This window comes from Dendrobates tinctorius, unplaced genomic scaffold (assembly GCF_039654945.1).
Source record: "Dendrobates tinctorius isolate UK_male_01 unplaced genomic scaffold, ASM3965494v1 ptg000016l, whole genome shotgun sequence".
Lineage (NCBI taxonomy): Eukaryota > Metazoa > Chordata > Amphibia > Anura > Dendrobatidae > Dendrobates > Dendrobates tinctorius.
In genome coordinates this window covers 74827485-74853498 of record NW_027361684.1, presented here as the reverse complement: position 1 = coordinate 74853498, position 26014 = coordinate 74827485, and the positions used below count along the sequence as shown (strand labels likewise).

Genomic DNA, 26014 nt, shown 5'->3' with positions numbered 1-26014 from the left:
TTGTCTGGCCCATTTTTGGAGTTTTGTGTGAAATGATCAATGTTTTGCTTTTTGCTTCATTCTCTTTTGTGTTTTTTCATTTAAGAAAAAATAAATGAAGATAATACCAAAGAATTTGTGTTTGTAATCATTTTCAGGAAGAAACTGTGTATTATCTCTCAGAATTGCAGGGGTGTCAATACTTTTGGCCACAACTGTGTGTGTGTATATATATATATATAATATTCTACAACTCTTTACATTTAATAATCTTTGGCTTTCATGAAGGGCCACTTTTTTTTGTCTTCTCTGTTTGTTTTTAATATTATAAGGGCTTGCTGTTTTCTGGATGACTTGTATTTGTCAGTGTAATTATTTTAGAAGTGCGTAGAATTTTTTACAGTTCATTCAGTACATTATATGGTAAAGTTAATAGTGTTAATGAAAACTATAAAATTCAAAAATGAAAAAATGAATCAGCTCTCTGTATGTCAAGCTGGTGCTTGTGGAGAAATATAATTGCAAATTTCGAATGTTATGACTTGAAAGCAAAAATTGTCCATGGCATCAAGAGATTAATGGAAAATTCTTGTAGTGGAAACTGTAAGTGTTCAATTTAAAGTGGTTTGCAAAAGTACTCACCCCGCTTTCCTTTTTACCTATTTTTTGCATTGCAACCTGTGTTTGAATATTTTTTTATTCCGATTTGTGTGTGATGCATCAGCACTAAATAGTCTGAGTTGCTGAATTGAGAAAAATATAGGCAAAAATTAAATTTATGTGATAAAATAAATAAAAACTGGCGTGTGCATATTTATTCACCCCTTTTGCTATGAATCCCCTAAAAATTTCTGGTGCAAGGAATTACCTTCATAAGTCACATGCTTAGTGAAAGGAAGTCCACCTTTGTGCAATCTAAGTGTCACATGGTCTGTCAGTATACTCTCACCTTCTCTGAAAGGCCACAGAGGCTCTAACACCATTAAGCAAGAGGCACCAATAACCCAACAACACCATGAAGGCCAAGTAGACTTCCAAACAAGTCAGGGACAAAGTTTTTGAGAAGTCAGGGTTGGTTTTTTTAAAAAAAATCTAATCTCTGATGATCCGCCGAAGCACCATCAAATTCAATATCATCAAATGGAAAGAATATGGTACCAAAACATACTGTATCTTCCAAGAGAGGGCAACCCTCTCAAACAATCAGCCTGGGTAAGAAGCAAATTAATTAGAGAGGAAGTACAGAGACTAAAAGTAACCCTGAAGGAGTTGCTAAGTTCCCAAGCAGAGACTGGAGTATATACAGTCATATGTTAAAGTTTGGGCACCCCTATTAATGTTAACCTTTTTTCTTTATAACAATTTTGGTTTTTGCAACAGCTATTTCAGTTTCATATATCTAATAACTGATGGACTCAGTTATATTTCTGGATTCAAATGAGGTTTATTGTACTAACAGAAAATGTGCAATCTGCAATTAAACAAAATTTGACCGGTGCAAAAGTATGGCCACCCTTATCATTTTCTTGATTTGAACACTCCTAACTACTTTTTACTGACTTCCTGAAGCACTAAATTGGTTTTGTAACCTCATTGAGCTTTGAACTTCATAGCCAGGTGTATCAAATCATGAGAAAAGGTATTTAAGGTGGCCACTTGCAAGTAGTTCTCCTATTTGATTCTCCTATGAAGAGTGGCATCATGGGCTCCTGAAAACAACTCTCAAATGATCTGAAATCAAAGATTATTCAACATACAGTCATGGCCAAAAGTATTGACACCCCTGCCATTCTGTCAGATAATACTCAGTTTCTTCCTGAAAATGATTGCAAACACAAATTATTTGGTATTATTATCTTCATTTAATTTGTCTTAAATTAAAAAACACAAAAAGAATTGTCCTAAAGCCAAATTGGATATAATTCCACACCAAACATAACAAAGAGGGTGGACAAAAGTATTGTCACTGTTCGAAAAATCATGTGATGCTTCTCTAATTTGTGTAATTAACAGCACCTATAACTTACCTGTGGCACCTAACAGGTGTTGGCAATAACTAAATCACACTTGCAGCCAGTTGACATGGATTAAAGTTGACTCAACCTCTGTCCTGTGTCCTTGTGTGTACCACATTGAGCACGGAGAAAAGAAAGAAGGCCAAAGAGTTGTCTGAGGACTTGAGAAACCAAATTGTGAGGAAGCATGAGCAATCTCAAGGCTACAAGTCCATCTCCAAAGATCTGAATGTTCCTGTGTCTACCGTGCGCAGTGTCATCAAGAAATTTAAAGCCCATGGCACTGTGGCTAACCTCCCTAGATGTGGCCGGAAAAGAAAAATTGACAAGAGATTTCAACGCAAGATTGTGCGGATGTGGGATAAAGAACCTCCACTAACATCCAAACAAGTTCAAGCTGCCCTACAGTCCGAGGGTACAATGGTGTCAATCCGTACTATCCGTCGGCATCTGAATGAAAAGGGACTGTATGGTAGGAGACCCAGTAAGACTCCACTTCTTACCCCGAGACATAAAAAAGCCAGGCTGGAGTTTGCCAAAACTTACCTGAAAAAGCCTAAAACATTTTGGAAGAATGTTCTCTGGTCAGATGAGACAAAAGTAGAGCTTTTAGGGCAAAAGCATCAACATAGAGTTTACAGGAGAAAAAAGAGGCATTCAAAGAAAAGTACACGGTCCCTACAGTCAAACATGGCGGAGGTTCCCTGATGTTTTGGGGTTGCTTTGCTGCCTCTGGCACTGGACTGCTTGACCGTGTGCATGGCATTATGAAGTCAGAAGGCTACCAACAAATTTTGCAGCATAATTTAGGGCCCAGTGTGAGAAAGCTGGGTCTACCTCAGAGGTCATGGGTCTTCCAGCAGGACAATAACCCAAAACACACTTCAAAAAGCACTAGAAAATGGTTTGAGAGAAAGCACTGGAGACTTCTAAGGTGGCCAGCAATGAGTCCAGACCTGAATCCCATAGAACACCTGTGGAGAGATCTAAAAATGGCAGTTTGGAGAAGGCACCCTTCAAATATCAGGGACCTGGAGTAGTTTGCCAAAGAAGAATGGTCCAAAATTCCAGCAGAGCATTGTAAGAAACTCATTGATGGTTACCGGAAGCGGTTAGTCGCAGTTATTTTGGCTAAAGGTTGTGCAACCAAGTATTAGGCTGAGGGTGCCAATACTTTTGTCCGGCCCATTTTTGGAGTTTTGTGTTAAATGATCAATGTTTTGCTTTTTGCTTCATTCTCTTTTGTGTTTTTTCATTTAAGACAAATTAAATGAAGATAATAATACCAAAGAATTTGTGTTTGCAATCATTTTCAGGAAGAAACTGAATATTATCTGACAGAATTGCAGGGGTGTCAATACTTTTGGCCATGACTGTAGCTTTTCAGGGGAAGGATATAAAAAGTTGTCTCAGAGATTTACCCTGTCAGTTTCCACTGTGAGGAACATAGTAAGGAAATGAAAGAACACAGGTACAGTTCTTGTTAAGCCCAGAAGTGGCAGGCCAAGAAAAATATCAGAAAGGCAGAGAAGAAGAATGGTGAGAACAGTCAAGGACAATCCACAGACCACCTCCAAAGACCTGCAGCATCATCTTGCTGCAGATGGTATCACTGTGCATCGGTCAACAATACAGCGCACTTTGCACAAGGAGAAGCTGCATGGGAAAGTGATGCGAAAGAAGCCATTTCTGCAAGCACGCCACAAACAGAGTCGCCTGAGGTATGCAAAAGCACATTTGGACAAGCCAGTTACATTTTGGAAGAAGGTCCTGTGGACTGATGAAACAAAGGTTGAGTTGTTTGGTCATACAAAAAGGCGTTATGCATGGAGGCTAAAAAAACACAGCATTCCAAGAAAAACACTTGCTACCCACAGTAAAATTTGGTGGAGGTTCCATCATGCTTTGGGGCTGTGTGGCCAATACCGGCACTGGGAATCTTGTTAAAGTTGAGGGTCGCATGGATTCAACTCAGTATCAGCAGATTCTTGACAATAATGTGCAAGAATCAGTGACGAAGTTGAAGTTACGCAAGGGATGGATATTTCAGAAAGACAATGATCCAAAACGCTGCTCCAAATCTACTCAGGCATTCATGCAGAGGAACAATTACAATGTTCTGGAATGGCCATCCCAGTCCCCAGACCTGAATATCATTGAACATCTGTGGGATGATTTGAAGCGGGCTGTCCATGCTCGGCGACTATCAAACTTAACTGGAATTGTTTTGTAAACTGGAATGGTCACAAATACCTTCATCCAGGATCCAGGAACTCATTAATAGCTACAGGAAGCGACTAGAGGCTGTTATTTTTTCAAAAGGAGGATCTACAAAATATTAATGTCACTTTTATGTTGAGGTGCCCATACTTTTGCACCGGTCAAAATTTGTTTAAATGCAGATTGCACATTTTCTGTTAGTACAATAAACCTCATTTGAATCCAGAAATATAACTGAGTCCATCAGTTATTAGATATATGAAACTGAAATAGCTGTTGCAAAAACCAAAATTGTTATAAAGAAAAAAGGTTAACATTAATAGGGGTGCCCAAACGTTTACATAAGACTGTAGTTGGGTATGGATAGTATTCAGAACCCTTTCAATTTTTCACTCTTTGTTTCATTGCAGTAAATTTTGTTTCATTTTGGTAAATTCAAAAAAGTTAATTATTTTTCATTAATGTACACTCTGCATCACATCTTGACTGAAAAATAATAGAAATAAGAAGATTTACAAATGTATTAAAAAAGGAAACCTGAAATATCACATGGTCATAAGTATTCAGAACCTTTACTCAGACACTCATATTTAAGTCACATGCTGTCTATTTCCTTGTGATCCTCCTTGAGATGGTGCTACTCCTTCATTGGAGTCCTGCTGTGTTTAATTAAACTAATAGGACTTGAATTGTAAAGGCACACACCTGTCTATATTGGACATCACAGCTCACAAGGCATGTCAGACCAAATGAGAATCATGAGGTCAAAGGAACTGACCAAGTTGCTCAGAGACACAATTGTGGCAAGGCACAGATCTGGCCAAAGTTGCAAAAGAATTTCTATTGTACTCAAGGTTCCGAAAAGCACAGTGGCCTCCATAATCCTTAAATGGAAGAAATTTGGGACCAGTGCAGATAACGTCAGGTCTGGGTAAGCATTTTAATTTTATTTATTTTTTTATCTACATTTATTCTGTTCTAGAATCTAATTATTATAAGGCAAATTTGATTCAAATCAATTAAATTTGATACAAATTTCCTGGACCAATTCAAAGAAATCTACAACTTTAAAATTTTGCAGATTTACTATTCCATATCTCTGATATATTATTATTTATCTTGTTAGGTAACACTATTTTCTGATGAGCTGTAACACAGAAAATGGAGAAATATATACTTTTAAAGAGAACCTGTCAACAGTTTTGGCCAATATAAGTTACAGCCACCACCTTTCAGGGCTAATATACAGCATTCTATAATGCTGTATATCTGCCCCCAAGCCGACCTGTAAGAGAAGAAAAATAACTTTTATTGTACTCGCCTGCGCAGGGGTCCGATCTGAGGTGTGTCGCTCTTCTTGGTCCGGGACTTCCCATCTTCTTGTGATGCCGCCCTTCTGCTTGCTTCATGTTGCGCTCCTTCACAGGCTTACATGTCTATCCTGTTGAGGGCAGAGCAAAGTATTGCAGTGCGCAGGCACCGGAAAGGTCAGAGAGCCCCAGTGCCTGCACACTGCAGTACTTTGTTCTGTCCTCAACAGGGCAGAGAAGTACACATGCACAAAAGTGCGGTGCCGAGGAGTCTGTGTGGATGACGTAAGGACGCGTCTTCCACAAAAAACAAGCAGGAGGGGGTCGTCCAAAGAAGATGGGAGGCTACGGACCGAGAAGACACCCCTCGGACCGGACCACCCTGCAGGTGAGTAAAATAAAAGTTATTTTTCTTCTTTAACAGTTCGGGTTGGGGGCAGATATACAACATTATACAATGCTGTTTATCAGCCCTGAAAGGTGATGGCCGTAACTTATATCAGCCAAAACTGGTGACAGGTTCCCTTTAAAAGGGAATTTGTCACCTAATCCAAGAGCAGCCTAATGTAGAATGATTCCTGCAGGGGATCACTTACTGGAAGGTTTACTATAGTTTTGATAAAATCACTGTTTTATCAGCAATAGATTATAGCTAGATGATTCGTAGACCTGCTGCTGTATAGTGCTCCAAATTCATGAGTGCTATATAACCCCTCCTCAAGCACGAATTGCCTATACACAGTGTACACAGAAAGCTGCCAATAAGTGGTGTTTGAGGGGTTATACAGAGATCAGATTTAAAGAAATGCTATATCTATAGACCTAACTGTGATTTTATCAAAACTGCAGCAAGGTCTGTAGTAAATGACACATCAGTGGAATCAGGGTTTCTGTTTGTACAATATGCTGCTATCAGATTACATAGCAACGACCTTGTCACGCTCACCTCGTCCCCTGCGCCTGTCACGCTCACTGCTTCTCTCCCTGCAGCGTCGGCAGCCCCCGCTCTGACCACCGCTGCAGCTCTTCCTGGCCGTGCCCCAGCCACCGCCGGCCTGTCTGCCTCTGCTGCGTCTTCTGTCGTCATGGTGCCGGCAGTCTCAGCTTCCTCCCGTGCCTCCACGTCACTCAGGCACTTCCGGTCCTCTCGGCCCGCCTCCTCTGCTGATGCCTGTCCATCTAGTGCCTTCTCTCCTGTCCTGCGGCCAGCCTCGGCTCCTCCTCAGGTACGCAGGCGCACGCCCCCCTAGACTAGGCGTCCTATCTCTTGGTCCCATTACTCTGCCGCACCCTGACCCGGAAGTTCTCCATCGTGCCCTATATCAAGCAGTCTCTCCCTCTCCTCCCTGCCTGATTACCAATTGTGTTTCATGTTCTGATATCGGGTCCACGCTCTCCAGCGTACCTTCTGTCTCTACGCTTCATTCCTTTCCTGGTTTCCCGCTAGTTTCCCTATTAGTTACGCTCCTGTGTTCCCTTCCATGTCCTGCCTGTTCCCGCCTTCGCCTGCCTGTTCCTGTTCCAGCGTGTCTCACCCGCTACCCGTTCCTGCCTCCTCCCTGGTTTTCCACCACCATCTCCGCGGCTACAGCTGTCTCCCCTGTGGTCGTCACCATCGCCCGTCTGGTCGCCTGCACATCCCCTGCCTGCATCTTCCTCCGGTTGTCCCCAGGTATCAGCTTCCACGGCGATAGTCTCCCCAGGGTCTGCCCCTAACGCTCCCTGTATAGGGGGTGGTACACCTGGCCAGCTCGCCCTAGGGAGGTTCGTTGTCGCGGTCCTGAGGGTTAAACTCTCGGAGCTCTCAATATCTCACAGTATAATCAGGCCATGGACCCCGCTGGTACCTTTGACCCCGACTCAAAAGGAACTTCTGTTCCTACGAGAAAACCAGACGAGGATAATGTCCTTCCTCAAATCTATGGAATCCCATCTGTCGTCCTTACAGTCCTCTGACCCCACTAGCGCCCCCCAGATGGCGGGTCTTCAGCAGGAGCTCGCACAGCAGCGCGACACTCAGGCCCATATTTTAAACTACATGGCCTCAGTGGATAACCGTCTCCTGGCCCTCCAGACCGTGGCCTCTGCTCCAGCCCCGGTGGCTACCCCCCCACCCACCACCCCGTTTGGCAAAACCCCCACGGTATAACGGCGATCCCAAACTGTGCAGAGGGTTCCTAAATCAATGTCAGCTACACTTCGAGCTGTCTCCTCTGCAGTACCCTACTGATCGGGCCAAGGTAGCTTTTGTTGTGTCTCACTTGGAGGGTGAGGCCCTAGCTTGGGTTAATCCTCTCTGGGAGCGAGACGACCCCATTGTCTCCCAGCTCTCCATTTTTCTGGACACCTTTCGGAGGGTGTTCGATGAACCAGGTCACTTGGTCTCTACTACCAAGGCGCTGTTTAATCTCCACCAGGGCACGCTCTCGGTAGGTCAGTACACCATTCGGTTTCGTACCCTGTCCTCAGAGTTGGGGTGGAACAATGAGGCCTTGGTAGGAGCCTTTTGGCGGGGACTCTCTAGTCGAGTCAAGGACGAGTTAGCAGGACGTGATACTCCAGCCTCCCTGGAGGACTTGATCTCCCTAGCCACTCGCATCGACGTACGATTTCAGGAGCGATCCCGTGAGGCCACTAGGGAGAGAAGACCTCGCGTTTTTTCAGCCGCTCGCAGTCCGTCCCGCTCCCGTCCAGTGTCGTCTTCTGTGGTTCCTGCCCTGGAACCCATGCAAGCGGATCGTGTCAAACCGGTGGAGGAGCGTCAGAGAGAGAGGGTCGAACAGAGGCTCTGCTTCTATTGTGGGAGTGCATCCCACTTCCTCCGCTCCTGTCCAATACGCCCGAGAAACGCCTCCGCCTAGGACAGTTAAGAGAGGCCTTCCTAGGTAATTGTGATTCCTCTCTACCCTTGATTCTCTCCGTTCTGTTGCACATAGGCTCCAAACGCTCCTCTGGGTGGGCTTACATTGATTCAGGCGCAGCTGGCAACTGTATTCAGTTCGAGGTGGTTAAGAGACTTCAGATCCCAGTCCGATCTATGGAGACTCCTCGGCAGATTGCTTCGGTCAACGGTCGACCCTTGCGGATGTCCGTTACTCAGGTCACCGAAGAAGTGGAACTTCAGATTGGAGCCTTACTCTGGGAGAAAATAGTCTTTTATGTGCTGCCTGCGCTATCCCATAGCATCCTCTTGGGCCTACCCTGGTTGAGAACTCACGAGCCTGTTTTGGACTGGCGATCCGGGGATATCCTGCGTTGGGGACAGTCGTGTCAAGACAGATGTCTGTCCTCCGTCCAACTGAAGAACTCCAAGCCTACCACTTCAGTCTCTACAGACTTACCTTCGGCCTATTGGGCTTTTTCGGACGTCTTTAACAAGAAGGAGGCAGAGGTTCTGCCCCCGCACTGGCCCTATGATTGCCCATTCGATCTTGTCCCAGGGTCTACTCCCCCTAGTGGTCGGATCTATCCTCTGTCTCCCTCCGAGACTCTAGCCATGACCGAATATATCCAAGAAAGCTTGGCCAGAGGCTTTATCCGCAAGTCGTCTTCGCCTGCAGGAGCAGGGTTCTTTTTTGTCAAGAAGATGGATGGATCCCTTCGTCCCTGCATTGATTACCGGGGCCTCAATGATATCACCATCAAGAACAAATATCCACTGCCTATCATTCCGGAGCTATTCAACCGTCTACGGGGAGCACGGGTCTTCACAAAATTGGATCTCCGAGGGGCTTATAATCTGATCCACATTCGTTCCGGAGACGAGTGGAAGACCGCTTTCAATACCTGAGATGGCCACTATGAATATTTGGTGCAATGCTCCTGCAGTGTTCCAGGAGTTCATCAACGATGTGTTTCGAGACCTTCTCTACTCCTGTGTGGTGGTGTACTTGGATGATATCCTTGTATTTTCCTCAGATTTGGCTACCCACAGAAAAGATGTCCGCCAAGTCTTGCTACGACTAAGAGAGCATTGGCTTTACGCCAAACTCGAGAAGTGCGCCTTCGAGCAGTCCTCTCTACTGTTCTTGGGCTATATCATTTCAGACTCTGGCCTACGTATGGACCCGGGAAAAGTGTTCGCCATGCTCAAGTGGCCGCGTCCCCAGGGAATCAAGGCGATCCAACAATTCCTTGGTTTTGCCAATTATTACCGGCAATTTATTCCACACTTTTCTACTTTGACCGCTCCTATCTCCGCCTTAACCCGAAAGGGAGCAAACCCTCACCTCTGGTCCCCAGAAGCTGAAGACGCCTTTCAAACCTTGAGACAAGCCTTCGCTACAGCGCCTGTACTCCATTGACCTGAAGCCAATAAGCCTTTTATCCTTGAGGTAGATGCATCGGCCATCGGAACCGGGGCGGTTCTTTCCCAGAGATCTTCCTCCGGTCGACTGCTCACCTGCAGTTTCTTCTCCAAGATGTTCTCCACCGCAGAGAGAAACTACGCCATTGGTGACAGAGAGCTACTTGCCATCAAATTGGCCCTGGAGGAGTGGCGGTATCTTCTGGAAGGAGCTGTACATCCGTTTAAAATCTACACCGACCACAAGAACCTGGCAAACATCCAGGCAGGACAAAGACTTAATCCCAGGCAAGCCAGGTGGTCGCTATTCTTTGCCCGGTTCGATTTTGAGCTACATTTCCGTCATGGTGACAAGAATCTCAAAGCAGATGCTTTATCCAGGTCCTTTCTGGTCTCCGATAATGAAGAGGAGCCATCACACATTGTGGACCCCAGTAAAGTCATCATGGTCGCTCCCATTAGCTTGACTTCGTTACCGCCGGGAAAGACCTTCGTGCAAGAAAGCGAGAGGAAGCGAGTGCTACACTGGGGTCATGCCTACAAGCTGGCCGGTCATGTGGGCGTCAAGAAAACGCTTCTTCTCATCTCTCGTTTTTACTGGTGGCCATCCCTTCTTCAAGATGTCCGAAGTTTCATTGCCTAGTGCCCATCAGGGGGCCAGAAACAAAGTTCCTCGGCACCTACCCTCTGGACACTTACACCCGCTTCCGGTTCCTTTGGCTCCCTGGCAGCACGTCACAATGGACTTTATTACGGATCTGCCTTGGTCTGCGGGCCACACCGTCATCTTGGTCATGGTGGATCGATTTTCCAAAATGGCCCATTTTATGGGCCAAGATCTTCATCACCCATATTTTCTGGATTCACGGCTTCCCCAAGCATATCGTTTCCAGCAGAGGGGTTCAGTTCACCTCGCGGTTTTGGAGGGCCCTATGCCGTATGATGGAAGTAACGTTGGACTTCTCTTCCTACCATCCCCAGACCAACGGCCAGGCAGAACGTACTAATCAAGTCCTTGTGACTTATCTCTGGCATTTTTCCAATGCCAATCAGAACAACTGGTCCAGCCTACTCCCGTGGGCTGAATTCACCTACAACAACCATGCCAGTGAGTCCTCCTCCAAATCACCCTTCTTTATTGAATACGGCCAACATCCAGGTGTTCCTCTGCCGTTACCTCCTGTCTCGGGTGTGCCGGCGGCCGATCTTCTGACCGAGGAGTTCTCCAGGGTCTGGCAGGAGACCAAAACCACGCTTGATCATGCTCAAGGCAGGATCAAGAGACATGCCGATAAAAGACACCTGGATTCTCCACTGTGCCAACCTGGAGATAAAGTATGGCTGTCTTCGAAATTTGTCCGCCTAAAGCAACCCTCGTATAAACTGGGTCCTCGGTATATTGGTCCGTTTGAGGTCTTGGCTCGTATCAGTGATATGGCCTACAAGTTAAAACTTCCCGCCTCGCTAAGGATTCCTAATTCCTTCCATGCCTCTCTCTTAAAGCCTGTTATCCTTAACCGCTTTAATCCTTCCACTGGCCGCTCGCCCCGCCTGTGTCCACACAAGATGTCTTTGAAGTTAGAGACATTCTTGCAATGAAAAAATCCAGAGGTGAGACCCTCTTCTTAATTGACTGGAAGGGTTTCGGTCCCGAGGATAGATCTTGGGAGCCACGGGAGAATATTCAGGCTTCTCGTATCCTAGCCAGATTCCTTTCCGGCCTTAAGAAGAGGGGGCGTAAGGGGGGGTACTGTCACGCTCACCTCGGCCCCGGCGCCTGTTACGCTCACCTCCTCCCCGGTGCCTGTCACGCTCACTGCTTCTACTCTCCCTGCAGCGTCGGCAGCCCCCGCTCTGACCACCGCTGCAGCTCTTCCTGGCCGTGCCCCAGCCACCGCTGGCCTGTCTGCCTCTGCTGCGTCTTCTGTCGTCATGGTGCCGGCAGTCTCCGCTTCCTCCCGTGCCTCCACGTCACTCAGGCACTTCCGGTCCTCTCGGCCCGCCTCCTCTGCTAATGCCTGTCCATCTAGTGCCTTCTCTCCTGTCCTGCGGCCAGCCTCGGCTCCTCCTCAGGTACGCAGGCGCACGCCCCCCTAGACTAGGCGTCCTATCTCTTGGTCCCATTACTCTGCCACACCCTGACACGGAAGTTCTCCAGCGTGCCCTATATCTCTCCCTCTCCTCCCTGCCTGATTATCAATTGTGTTTCACGTTCTGATATCGGGTCCACGCTCTCCAGCGTACCTTCTGTCTCTACGCTTCGTACCTCTCCTGGTTTCCCGCTAGTTTCCCTATTAGTTACGCTCCTGTGTTCCCTTCCAGGTCCTGCCTGTTCCTGCCTTCGCCTGCCTGTTCCAGCGTGTCTCACCCGTTACCCGTTCCTGCCTCCTCCCTGGTTCTCCACCACCATCTCCGCGGCTACAGCTGTCTCCCCTGTGGTCGTCACCATCCCCCGTCTGGTCGCCTGCACATCCCCTGCCTGCATCTTCCTCCGGTTGTCCCCAGGTATCAGCTTCCACGGCAATAGTCTCCCCTGGGTCTGCCCCTAACACTCCCTGTATAGGGGGTGGTCCACCTGGCCAGCTAGCCCTAGGGAGGTTCATCGTCACGGTCCTGAGGGTTCAACTCTCGGAGCTCTCTAGGTCTCACAGACCTAGTGAGAGATTTCCTTTAGTTCACATACAATACATATTACTACTATATATTAAGAGTGCCACCATGTAGGGAAAACTTTCTAAGATTGGTAGAGGTCAGAAAGCCTTGTCAGAATTCTAGGGTTAAACCACCATTAATTGTAAAGTAATGTTATATACTAGTGATATGCCATGGCTTTACAAGCTAGGAATAAATACGTAAAATCAATCCCTGTTCTGAATGAAACTTACAATCTAGGGCCAAACTCGGACATCCAGTATCATGGTCTGAGTATTGGCTATGATGCATGTAATGGCCGCAAATCTCCTGACCTGCACTTGACTCCTTCAAAGCCATATATGAGAATATCAAGTACGAGTCGGGAGTTCTGCAGCCAGTGAGTGCATCGCGGTCCATACCACACTGTGACACATGACTTTTGAATTTGTCCGAAGTTTCTAATTTCATGCACGTTAGCGTGACCACTTAAACTTTAAGCTTGTTTCTTTAGTGTGAAAAAATGGAAAAAACACAAGTTGAGCACTTAGTAAAAAATTACATACAAATAATGCCTTTTTTAAAATTAATTCCCAGGTCTCTACAGATACAGAGCAACAATGCTAACCTCTGAGTGATATGTCTTGACACATGGACTTTCAAGTAGTTTTTCCCACTTCATTATAAATATATATATCAATGTATATCTTTTTGCTTATACCTTCTGTCTCTAATAGTACATATTAAAATAAGATTTTGTCCTTAAAGAGATTTTCCGTCTTCAACTTTATTTTTATGTAATTGACTTGCCCAATGTAAAAATAATATATCTGCTATTCTTAACTTCATTGCTTTCAGGCTGCTTCCAGAGGCTTGTCTGTAGGCTGCAGTGCTGATATCACAGCTACAGTGTATGCTACCGCTGCAGCCAATCATTGGGTTCAGAAGCAGAAGTTAAGATTTCACAATAAAAAAAAAATAATCCATTATTAAATCTATTTCTTGGACTTAATAAGGCTGATGTACTTACATTGAAAACCCTCATTAGAATGGCTATAAGATCCTTTTTGAAATCTGGCCTTCCCGAAATTAGAATGAACATTGAGCTGTAATCTGTCATCACTTATAACTCCAGGGTACTTGTAAGCTAAATTCAGTCTTTACCTTTGTAGCCTTAAATCTGGTGACCTGTGACGGAAAGGATACATATACTGTAATTGCTTTCAAATAATTGATTTCCATTAATTTTATTTGCTTCATGTATTGGATGGATGTGAACCCTCTGTTAAAAAAGAAACACCCGTTGTTCTATACAAAATGTAGTTTTTAGTATATTAGTCGCTTCGTTTTAAAACTGCATATTTGAAGTAACTTGTATTTTTAGAATGCACTGCAGGAATTGCTAAAATGTGTATTTTTTCCTCTGCTTTAACACCCACCAGATTGTTTGTAGTCAGTCCAAGTCCCAGCAGCATAAAAATGAGTCATGGATATTCCTACTGTCGAAGTTATGATGGCAGATTGTACCCACCACAACATTACTCATCCAGTTAGTGTTGCATACTTTGGGCACAGATGCCTGGCACTCAATCCAGAATGTGGAAAAGAAAAGCTGCTCCTCTAACAAACATTTGGTTTTCTTCTAAGAATTTCCCATTTCCTCCCACTTCCTTCCTGTTGTCTTTGATATATTTGCAATGGACATAGAAACAACAGAATTTGTTGTATTTCTGTGAATGAAAATACCAAACTATCTGCTCTAATTATAGCTAAGTATCTTTACTGAGTCAGTTACAGATCTTTTCTGCCACTTAGCAGTTCTGGTACATCAGACACACTTCTTAGTATCTATAAGTGTACCTCCATGACTACTCTTGTGTTATTTTAACTTCTGATTGCTTATACACTATGGCCCCGATTCTTTGACACTAGCTTTTCATACGCCAGTTTTAATGATGGGATTACAGAATAGGATGTGCCTAATTAATTAAGAGGCACAAATGCATCTTATTAGGTGCCTAGACATAAGCGTTACTCCAGTTGGGGACTGGAGTAACATTTCTGGCACACAGAACGCACAACTTTGAAGTAATTTAGTGGGAAGGAGTTGTCAGGTCCTATCCCATCCCCAGCGCCACTTGTTTTGACAGAGCTGGCCAAAACCCGTGTGTAAACTCAGAAGTTGCAAAAAAAAATAGGCAATAAGGAATTCAGAGAAAATTATACAGCATTTGAAGTTGCCTCATGCCAGAATTCTGACATAAGCACCATGATGAACATGGCGCACATCACACATTCTGTTTTTGTGCTAGGTTTTTATTGTACAGTAGCTTTTTTCCCAGTTTTCGCTGAGCTTACAATCTCTGACTTTATGAGTCATTACACTGGTCAACAGCATTTTTGGTGCCAAAGATATTTCATCGAATTTAGGGTATTTTTGGGGTGCTGATTCTGAATATGTCATCAGTTTTGCCAGATTGGCTCAAGTTTTTGAGATTTTTGGTATCTTATTTATAGCACTTGTTGGTAAATGCGACGCATCATCTCATTAATTTCTTTGGATTAGTACTTGAACTGAGCAGTTCTCAATATAGTTTTGTGTTAATTAGTGTTCTAAAAGTTTGTTCATAGCTTGATTTTTGCACTAACTTTATGTTGTTGTCTGTTTTCCAGTGAAAAGCATGAACTCATCATGAAGAAGTTGTCTTAACGATCCAGACTCATTCTGTTACATTTGTGGTGAATATACACTGCCAAAACATAGAAGAAACATAACACACTTCGTAAAAAAAGTGTATTTTGCCTATTTTGGGGTTATGCTTGGGGACCAAGACAAGTTTTGGGCACCACACATAGTGTGCAAAGCATGTATCGAATTATTACGAAAATGGAGCAAAGGACAAAGAAAAAGCTTCAAATTTGGTGTTCCAATGGTGTGGAGAGAGCCAAAAAATCATCATGATGACTGTTATTTCTGTGCAGTGCAAGTGCAAGGATTCAATAAGCATAAGAAACGAAAATGGGAGTAACATGGAATCTGCAAGAAGGCCTGTCCCTCATTGTGAAGATGTGCCTGTACCTGTGTTTACCATAAATAACAGTCATCATGATGATTTTTTGGCTCTCTCCACACCATTGGAACACCAAATTTGAAGCTTTTTCTTTGTCCTTTGCTCCATTTTCGTAATAATTCGATACATGCTTTGCACACTATGTGTGGTGCCCAAAACTTGTCTTGGTCCCCAAGCATAACCCCAAAATAGGCAAAATACACTTTTTTTACGAAGTGTGTTATGTTTCTTCTATGTTTTGGCAGTGTATATTCACCACAAATGTAACAGAATGAGTCTGGATCGTTAAGACAACTTCTTCATGATGAGTTCATGCTTTTCACTGGAAAACAGACAACAACATAAAGTTAGTGCAAAAATCAAGCTATGAACAAACTTTTAGAACACTAATTAACACAAAACTATATTGAGAACTGCTCAGTTCAAGTACTAATCCAAAGAAATTAATGAGATGATGCGTCGCATTTACCAACAAGTGCTATAAATAAGATACCAAAAATCTCAAAAACTTGAGCCAATCTGGCAAAACTGATGACATATTCAGAATCAGCACCCCAAAAATACCCCAAATTCATTAAAATATTTTGGACACCAGAAAAAAATTTTTTTTTCGTTGACCTGTGTTATAGATCTGAAGGTCAGATAGGTTAGATGTTATTGAACGCTGGATTACAGAGGTATTCTAGGAAAAAATATTGTACACAAGTATCTCTTATGGCACCACGTTGTGTACTTAGCTATAGAAATGTGACATTCATATGGCAATTTCCTGCCATACAGCACTAGGAAGTGTAAGATCTGAATAGTGAATTCAGTAAACGGGAGGAACACGTGTAGATAGTCATTCTGCACCATATTCCTTAGCCGTAAAAGGTTGATCCTAATCCTGTTCCGTATGCAGCAGACTCCCGGATTGCTGGCAGTTGGAGGCGAACACACTTGCTTGAATGACAGTTTGGATCAGCAGCATCATTGCATCCTTGTGTCAAACTGTACACTTCATGATGCTGTGGGTCGAAGCCCCTTCATCATTGGAAGCTCAGTGACCCTGGGTTATGACACTAACGGTACACTCCAGCCAACGGTACAGGGCAGCACGGTGACTCAGTGGATAGCACTGCAGCCTTGCAGCGCTGGAGTCCTGGGTTCGTATCCCACCAAGGACAACATCCGCAAGGAGTTTGTATGTTCTCCCCGTGTTTGCGTGGGTTTCCTCCTGGTACTCCGGTTTCCTCCCACATTCCAAAGACATAATGAGAGGGAATCTAGATTGTGAGCTCCATCAGGGACAGTGATGATAATGTGTGCAAATTGTAAAGCGCTGCGGAATATGTTAGCGCTATATAAAAAATAAAGATTATTATCCAGCTCCAGTCAGTGCTTACAAGCTCTATTGTAATGGACCTGTGGCCGGTCCCACAGATAATGAGCTGCACGCCATAAGAAATAAAATTGTAATTTTCAGGGGGATTTTTAAAAAAATAGTAAGTTACAAAAGTGTTTGGTTTATAAGAATTTTCCAACAATAAACATCAATAAAGACTTTTATATGTTGATACAGTACACCGTACTTAAAGTGCATTCATTTATGTAAAAACATGGAGAAATATTGTCAGAATGACCAAATCTTTTACCACGTCTTCGAAACAAGTTTTGTCCTAACACATGAATTTCATCATTTTGTAGAAGAAATGGGTTCAGTGTATGATAATGTGTTTAAAACTTTTGTGTCCTCATTGAAATTTCTGCAATTTTGTGCAATTAGTGAGCCAAATTCAAGCGTGGACCCAAAAAGAATCAAATTCTAGGAAATAGATATTCTAGGAAACACTAATAGTGCTCTAATTTAATTATTCAAATCAAAAGCTGCATTTGTGCTGTCAAGGCATATACATGGCGCTATGTTAATTTCCAAATTTACATCCATACTAATGTCTGTACAGACATGTCGGGTCATATTTATCGATGCGTAGTAATTAGAATTTCTGCTCAGACTAAAGGCCATATTTATTCAGCCACTCTGCACTAACGAATTTTCAGTAACTTTCAGAAAAAGAGAACGTGATTTGCAAGTTGTACAGCATGTAACTTATTAACTAAAGATTTTTTTTTTACTCCTATTCAGCACAAGTAAGCAATGATAAGCTAGGAAAGATGATGCCTGCCATAGATCAGTAACTGCTTTGTATTCCTGAATTCCCACACTAAAGATTAATACTGGTATAGCATTCAAGAGTAAAGGTACTGTCACACTTAGCGATGTACCAGCGATCCCGACCAGCGATATGACGCGTCAGGATCGCTGGTACATCGCTAAGTGGTTGCTAGTGAGCTGCCACACAGGCAGATCTCACCAGCGACATCGCTGGGGACGGGGGTCGCTACTTACCTGTCACACCAGGTGATCCTGCGTCCTCCCGCCCGGCTCCACGCTCGTCGCTCGTCTCTCCACAGGAAGCGCCGCAGGAAGCTGACAACGAGAAACAGTCCTGGACGTTCTCGCGCGATCAGCGATAAGCAGCGGGGGAGCCGGTCGTAGGTAAGTATCAGACACAGCGATGTCACAAGCAATATCGCTATAACGTCACAAGTTATAGCAATATTGCTAGCGATATCGCTTAGTGTGACAGTACCTTAAGTCAGTACCTGTAAATGTGTCCATTGCATTTAAATAACAATAAAATACCTGATGGCCCCTTTATTTTATATTTCAGAAACTGAACAATTTTACATTTCGCTAAATACATTTTAGTGCCTGTTAATTTATAATCCATTCAGTAAAGAACAATAATTCTCAGTTGTCCGTATTGCAGAGCGGTTTGCAATCACAAACTTCAAGCATGCCCTATGTTATAGATCTTTTGGCCGACAAAGTACAAAGTTAAACTTCTGGTGTTATAAGATTCTGCAGAGATATACCTGGAGAGGAATGGTAGTCGATAACTGGGCATGTGCCCGGGATACAGCTTAAAGGGATATTTCCATCTCCAAGATCTTATCCCAGTATGTAGTAGGTGTAATAATAATGAGAGCAAATACCTTGAATTAGAGATGTAGTATCGTTTTTCTGATTTACTGTGTTTCTTTGCACATGTGCAAGCATTGCAGGACCTTAGGTATCCATGGCTACGACCACTGATATGGTGACAGTTAGCTATTTGCTAGTGGTCATAACCATGGATACCTAAGGTCTTGCAATGCCTACACAGTAGGAAAGAAACATAGTGAATCAGAAGAACTACACTACACTTCTAAGTGGAGGTATTTGCTAATATTATTATTACACCTACTACATACAGTCATATGTAAAAGTTTGGTCACCCCTATTAATGTTAACCTTTTTTCTTTCTAACAATTTTGGTTTTTGCAACAGCTATTTCAGTTTCATATATCTAATAACTGATGGACTCAGTTATATTTCTGGATTCAAATGAGGTTTATTGTACTAACAGAAAATGTGCAATCTGCATTTAATCAAAATTTGGCTGGTGCAAAAGTATGGGCACCCTTATCATTTTCTTGATTTGAACCCTCTTAACTACTTTTTACTGACTTCCTGAAGCACTAAATTGGTTTTGTAACCTCATTGAGCTTTGAACTTCATAGCCAGGTGTATCCAATCATGAGAAAAGGTATTTAAGGTGGCCACTTGCAAGTAGTTCTCCTATTTGATTCTCCTATGAAGAGTGGCATCATGGGCTCCTCAAAACAACTCTCAAATGATCTGAAAACAAAGATTATTCAACATAGCTTTTCAGGGGGAAGGATACAAAAAGTTGTCTAAGAGATTTAACCTGTCAGTTTCCACTGTGAGGAACATAGTAAGGAAATGGAAGAACACTGGTACAGTTCTTGTTAAGCCCTGAAGTGGCAGGCCAAGAAAAATATCAGAAAGGCAGAGAAGAAGAATGGTGAGAACAGTCAAGGACAATCCACAGACCACCTCCAAAGACCGGCAGCATCATCTTGCTGCAGATGGTGTCACTGTGCATCGTCAACAATACAGCGCACTTTGCACAAGGAGAAGCTGTATGGGAGAGTAATGCGAAAGAAGCCGTTTCTGCAAGCACGCCACAAATAGAGTCGCCTGAGGTATGCAAAAGCACATTTGGACAAGCCAGTTACATTTTGGAAGAAGGTCCTGTGGACTGATGAAACAAAGATTGAGTTGTTTTGTCATACAAAAAGGCGTTATGCATGGAGGCTAAAAAACACAGCATTCCAAGAAAAACACTTGCTACCCACAGTAAAATTTGGTGGAGGTTCCATCATCCTTTGGGGCTGTGTGGCCAATGCCGGCACCGGGAATCTTGTTAAAGTTGAGGGTCGCATAGATTCAACTCAGTATCAGCAGATTCTTGACAATAATGTGCAACAATCAGTGACCAAGTTGAAGTTACGCAGGGGAAGGATATTTCAGCAAGACAATGATCCAAAACACCGCTCCAAATCTACTCAGGCATTCATGCAGAGGAACAATTACAATGTTCTGGAATGGCCATCCCAGTCCCCAGACCTGAATATCATTGAACATCTGTGGGATGATTTGAAGTGGGCTGTCCATACTCGGCGACCATCAAACTTAACTGAACTGGAATTGTTCTGTAAACAGGAATGGTCAAAAATACCTTCATCCAGGATACAGGAACTCATTAATAGCTACAGGAAGCGCCTAGAGGCTGTTATTTTGGCAAAAGGAGGATCTACAAAATATTAATGTCACTTTTATGTTGGGGTGCCCATACTTGTGCACCAGCCAAATTTTGATTAAATGCAGATTGCACATTTTCTGTTACTACAATAAACCTCATTTGAATACAGAAATATAACTGAGTCCATCAGTTATTAGATATATGAAACTGAAATAGCTGTTGCAAAAACCAAAATTGTTAGAAAGAAAAAAGCTTAACATTAATAGGGGTGCCCAAACATTTGCATATGACTGTATAGGGATAGGGATGTTGAAGATGGGAATACTCCTTTTAGGGGAAAATGAGTGCCAAAAACTTATATGTGTTTTATGCCATCATCACTTTCCTGCTTCTCACCCCATATAGTTAGCCCCTTTTTTGCTGCGCTCTCTAATGCAGTGATATGGCACCACTCCTTGTGGCTCCTTTCTTCCTTTCACATTAAGGGAAGTTTCTTCCTCCTCTGTAATGAGCGGCCTTATCTTGATGAGCATTACTACTTGGCACTAAAGCCATGGTTACCTGATAAAAGCTGATTTGGAAAAACATGCTACCTTGTGCATATCTAGAGCTGTTGCGCTGCACTGTTCCATCCACATTCAATATTTGGAAGACAAAAAGAGTAGTAGAATAGACAACACATAGTGCTAATCACTAGCGATGAGCAGATCTGACAAGATTTGAAATTACCAAATCGTGCAGATTTTACCAGGAATATCCCTTATTACACTCTGAGTTCTAGACAGACCCCAGGGCATAACAAATTTAAAATGTAGAAAGAAAAACTTAATACTCACCTCACCTCCACTGCTCACAGTCCCAGTATGGTCCTCAGGACCTCTTCTCACCACTGCCTTTCACTGAAACACTGGGCATCTTCACACTGGACCAACACTTTTTGCAGCGACTAGACCTAGAGTGCTGCAATCTTAAAAAGCACATGCATAAAAATGTCCCATACCTTGTTGAGGTCGGATATCCTGGCCTAGTTGGCGTGACCTAGGTATATGATGCACGTTGTGATGTCACAAGGTGGAATTTCCACTCCTATGCAGCAGCCGCATAAAACTATGGTGGCCGATGGAACGGAAGGTACGAAAAAATATCTTCAAAGGTAATCAAATTTCTTTTAAGATTTAGCAATATGTTCATATATATATATATATGGGTACAATCTGTTAGTAGGCAGTAGACTTACAGTTAGGGCTTGTGCACACAACGGTAAAAATCAGATGAAGTCATTGTTTTGATAGATATCACTCCTATTCTGAGGCCATGTACATGTCCGGTCTTTTCCTGTAACTGTTTTGGTCTGAGTTAAAAACGTCAGCATGCACGAGTTGCATCTGATCATCGGATCGCACTCGGCTATTCATGTCTATGAGTCTGTTGAAAAAATTTGACTGCACTTAGATGAAATTCTAGAGCAGTCCACTTTTCACGGAACAGCAGAATGGAGAAGATGGAGAATTTTTTTTTTCTTCTCCACGTCTGAAAAAATATGATCAAACTCTGATCAGAGAGTGATCAGAGAGTGATTAGCATAATCGCATGGATTTTCTCGGATAAGAGCATGCACAGTCATGTGACCCTAGCATACCAGATATATCCAACCATGCTGGTTTGGGTACATTAATGAGCTCTTTGTTCATCACAGATTATATTTTTTTTTCAAAAGAACATAAGAAGACATTTCTAATAGAAGAACAAGACATTTTCTTGACTTTGCTATTTTGAATGTAAAGATGTGCCATTTTACCAAGGAAACTATTCTCTAGAAATATGAACTAAAATTCCTTGTATTGGTCGATGCCACATTATTTGACTGAAGAATAATATAGAAACTGCATACCAGTAATTACTGTCATCTTCTAGCAACCTAAACATTCAGCTACCTATAGATAATCACTGTGTCCTCCTAAAAAGCGGTATATTATTTCACGTGTAATTGTGCTCCATTTCATCTGAGATGTCACTCGGTGCTAGGGAAGTGCACACTGTCAGAAATAAGATGTAAATAAAATGTGACAGACGTCCTTTGACATCAGAAAGAAAGAAGTGAGTGAATATCTAGATGAAATGCTGTTTTCCAGTTGAAATCCTTTATCTCCGCCTTCACTCTGCAGCACGAAGCCATCATTTTGGAACAGTGTTTTTCTCTTAGTGATGTTACCTGCTCCTTTCATGGCATTTCATCCTGTTAACAGTGAAGCAGGAAGGAAAGCAGAGAAATGAATTCCATAATTGCTTTATAATTGTACTTGTGACAGGTGATTTAACTTCAGCAATCTCTGGAATGCAGTTAAAATATTTTTCTCCTTTGTGAAACCCATCTATGTTCCATTTGATTTTCCCATTTATCGCAGAGAGATCAGAAAGCAGCTATAACACTTAGGATGAAGTCGATGTCAGTGTCATCAATGGCAACATTTAATGCAAATTAAAGCGCTGGGGTCCTGGGTTCAACTTCCACCAAGGACAACATCTGCAAGGAGTTTGTATGTTCTCCCCGTGTTTCTTCCGAGTACTCCGGCTTCCCCCCACATTCCAAAGACATACTGATAGGGAAATTTAGATTGTGAGCCCCATCGGAAAAAGTAATGATAATGTGTGCAAACTGTAAAGCGCTGCGGAATATGTTAGCGCTATATAAAAATTAAGATTACTATTACTTTGTGACCATGAAAAGCTAGCGTTTAGGCACACGTGATTATAAGGCCAGAGTCATACGCACGTCTGAATCAATAAAAAACGGATTGTACATATCTTTCTTCAGCTCTAATCTTTATGAGATGAGACTCGCCAATGCAAGTCTATGGGTGCAAGTAAAAAACCTTCAGCACATGGACTATTTGTGTACCGTCTGATTTTTAGCACACATCTCGAAGAAACCATGAAATTTCATCAGCTGAGTACAGTAAATTCACAGCCTGAACATTCAGAATATATAGGTATATAGAATAGATAGAAATGCTGTAAATCTATAATTTCTTAAACCCCTTACATATAATAATCTTACACCCTTTAGTGCCTTTCATGTTGCATGAAAGGGTGGTTAGCCTTGTTTAACCTAATAAATGAAAACAGAAGAGGAAAACCCTTGTCTAACCCTCACTAACAAGTTATAAAGCAACTTTTATTTACCTTTGACCTGTCTACCCCATGTGCTGTCCTCCTTTTCTGCTGTCTCCTTCCTGTGCTGTGTTCTCCCCTCATGTGCTGTCCCGTTTGAGCTGTCTCCCCCCTGTGCTCTGTCTCTCTCAGCCCTGTGTCTGACCGTGTACAGATCATACCACAGCTCCTGGGCAGGGGAGGAAGCAAAAGACAATACTAACATTACAGCAGGAGATCACAGAGGATACATTTTGTGAGGTAACATATTGTTTAAAAACAGTCAGTGAAATATTTTCCCTCACAAAATGAATCCTCTGTGATCCCCTGCTGTAATAGCAGTATTGTCTTTTGCTTCCTCCTCTGCACAGGAGATGTGGTATGCTCCATACACGGTCAGACACAGACAATTTTTAAAATGATATTTCATTTGTGGGAAAACCCCTTTAATGTGACCGGCTTCCTCTGCCTGTAGACACTTTGTGCATCTGCCACCGGGATCAGCTGAATGATTCACTTCGCCTGTGTGGAATTCACACAGGTGCAGTGCGACATGTTCCGCTGGTGGTACCGTGCAAGAGGCTGCGTGAGTGTGTGTGAGTCTGAGAGTTTGACTGTGTGTGTGGTGCGTACAGCGTATAGAGTGTGTCTATTTGGTGCAACGGTGTTTCGCTGGTGGTACCGCGTAATAGGTTGGTACCAGCAGCAGTTTCCATATTGAGATACCCATCACTTGGGTGTCCCAATATGGTGGTCGGTGAACTTCCTCCGCTTGGAATTCTGGGATACGGTGACATCTGGACAGAACAGGAAATGAAAACATTGCAAGGCAATTATATAAATAGATACAGTATATAATACCAGCAGAATAGAGGAAACCTTTCTATTTTAATCTTTCACTTACATTTCCCTCATTTAATATTGATATTAAATAAAAGTAAAGTGTTCTGACTTGCTAGTGAAGGTTACACAAGAGGGTTCTCCCCTTCTGTTTTCAATTAGTAATATATCCCTCCCAGGTCATTTTACCCTATTGTTTTTTTTCAACCTAATAATTGCATAAATAAAAAAAAAACATTGAGTCCACCCTATTTTTTGCTATTTAACGAATGTAAAGCATGAACTGATATTAACAGGCTGGGAAGGTCCATGGTTATTGGGCTCTTCCCAGCCTAAAAATAGCAGATCACAGCCACCCCAGAATTGGCACATTACTTGAGATGCGCCAATTTTGGTGCTCTGCCTCGCTCTCCCTGGTACGTTGGCCTTTGGGGTAATGAAGCTTTGGGTTGATGTCAGCTGTGATTTGTCAAAAATCACAGCTGGCATCAACTCCTGGTGTTACTAATGGAGAGGTGTCCCATCAGACACATCCATTACTAATCCAGTAATTAAAAATAAAAACACAGACAAAAAATACTGTGGTTACGGAAAGTATTCAGACCCTTTTAAATTTTTCACTCTATGTGTCATTGCAGCCATTTGGTAAATACAAAAAAGTTCATTTTTTATCATTAATGTACACTCTGCACCCCATCTTGACTAAAAAAAACAGAAATATAGATTTTTTCGCTCACTTGCTAAGGCCGGCAATCATAGCAAGTGAGCATTTCTGCTACACACAGGCGAACTGCTCATCGTCTGTGTGTAGCAGAGGTGAATAGACAACTGCAGTGTGTAGACTCCCCAAAAAAATATTGAAGAATACAAAAAGTAAAAAAATGTTTTTAGAAATATTAAAAAAATAACAAAAATATAAAAATTCAAATAACGCCCCTTTCATCCCATTCAAAATAAAACAATAAAAAAAATCAAATATACACATATTTGGTATCGCCGCATTCAGAATCGCCCGATCTATCAATATTAAAAAATTTAACCCGATCACTAAATGGCGTAATGAGAAAAAAATTAAAAATGCTAGAATTACGTTTTCTTTGGTCGCCGCTACATTGCAATAAAATGCAATAACAGGCGATCAAAAGATCATACTACACCAAAGTGGAATCAATAAAAATGGCAGCTCGGCGTGCAAATTATAAGCTCTCACCCAGCCCCAGATCACAAAAAATGGAGACACTGCAGGTCTCAGAAAATGGCACCTTTATTTTTTTTTTTACCAAAGTTTGATTTTTTTTTTTCACCACTTAAATAAAAGCGACCCTATGCATGTTTGGTGTCAATAAACTCGTAATGACCTGGAGCATCATAAGGGCAGGTCAGTTTTAGCATTTAGTGAACATGAAAAAAGAAAAAACAACTGTGGAATTCCACTTTTTTGCAATTTCAGTGCGCTTGGAATTTTTTTCCCATTTTCCAGTTCACAATATGTTAAAACCAATGGTGTCTTTCAAAAGTAAAACTTGTCCTGCAAACACAAGCCAAAACATGGCCATTTGGACCAAAAAATGAAAATTTTATGGCTCTGGGAAGAAGGGGAGCAAACTGCGAAAATGAAAAAATGAAAATGCACTTAATTAAAATAAATACACATCACTTTAATTTATGGAAAGTAATGGCCGTGGCGTTTTATTTTTGGGTTACTTTTAAATAAAATAATCACTCATATAATAATAAATATAAAATCCATCAACTGAATATGACCAACACATCCAAGCCACCCGGTGAAACCAGGCGATTTTCCCACAAAATAAACAACACGACATAAGAAAAGATTAAA

General features: G+C 42.5%; 1 protein-coding gene across 4 annotated transcripts in view; it reads left to right on the top strand.

Moving 5' to 3' along the window:
* PUDP (pseudouridine 5'-phosphatase) overlaps positions 1-26014 on the top strand; it is a 420477-nt gene that overhangs the window by 324644 nt on the left and 69819 nt on the right. Inside the window, exon 4 of one of the 4 annotated variants that reach the window (XM_073565963.1) lies at positions 12153-12569. The exons of the other annotated variants lie outside the window; for them this stretch is intronic. Within the exon in view, the coding sequence (XP_073422064.1) occupies positions 12153-12554 (402 nt within the window). The 3' untranslated portion in view covers positions 12555-12569. Of the gene's footprint in view, positions 1-12152; positions 12570-26014 lie in introns of those variants that run through there. 4 annotated transcript variants of the gene reach the window in all.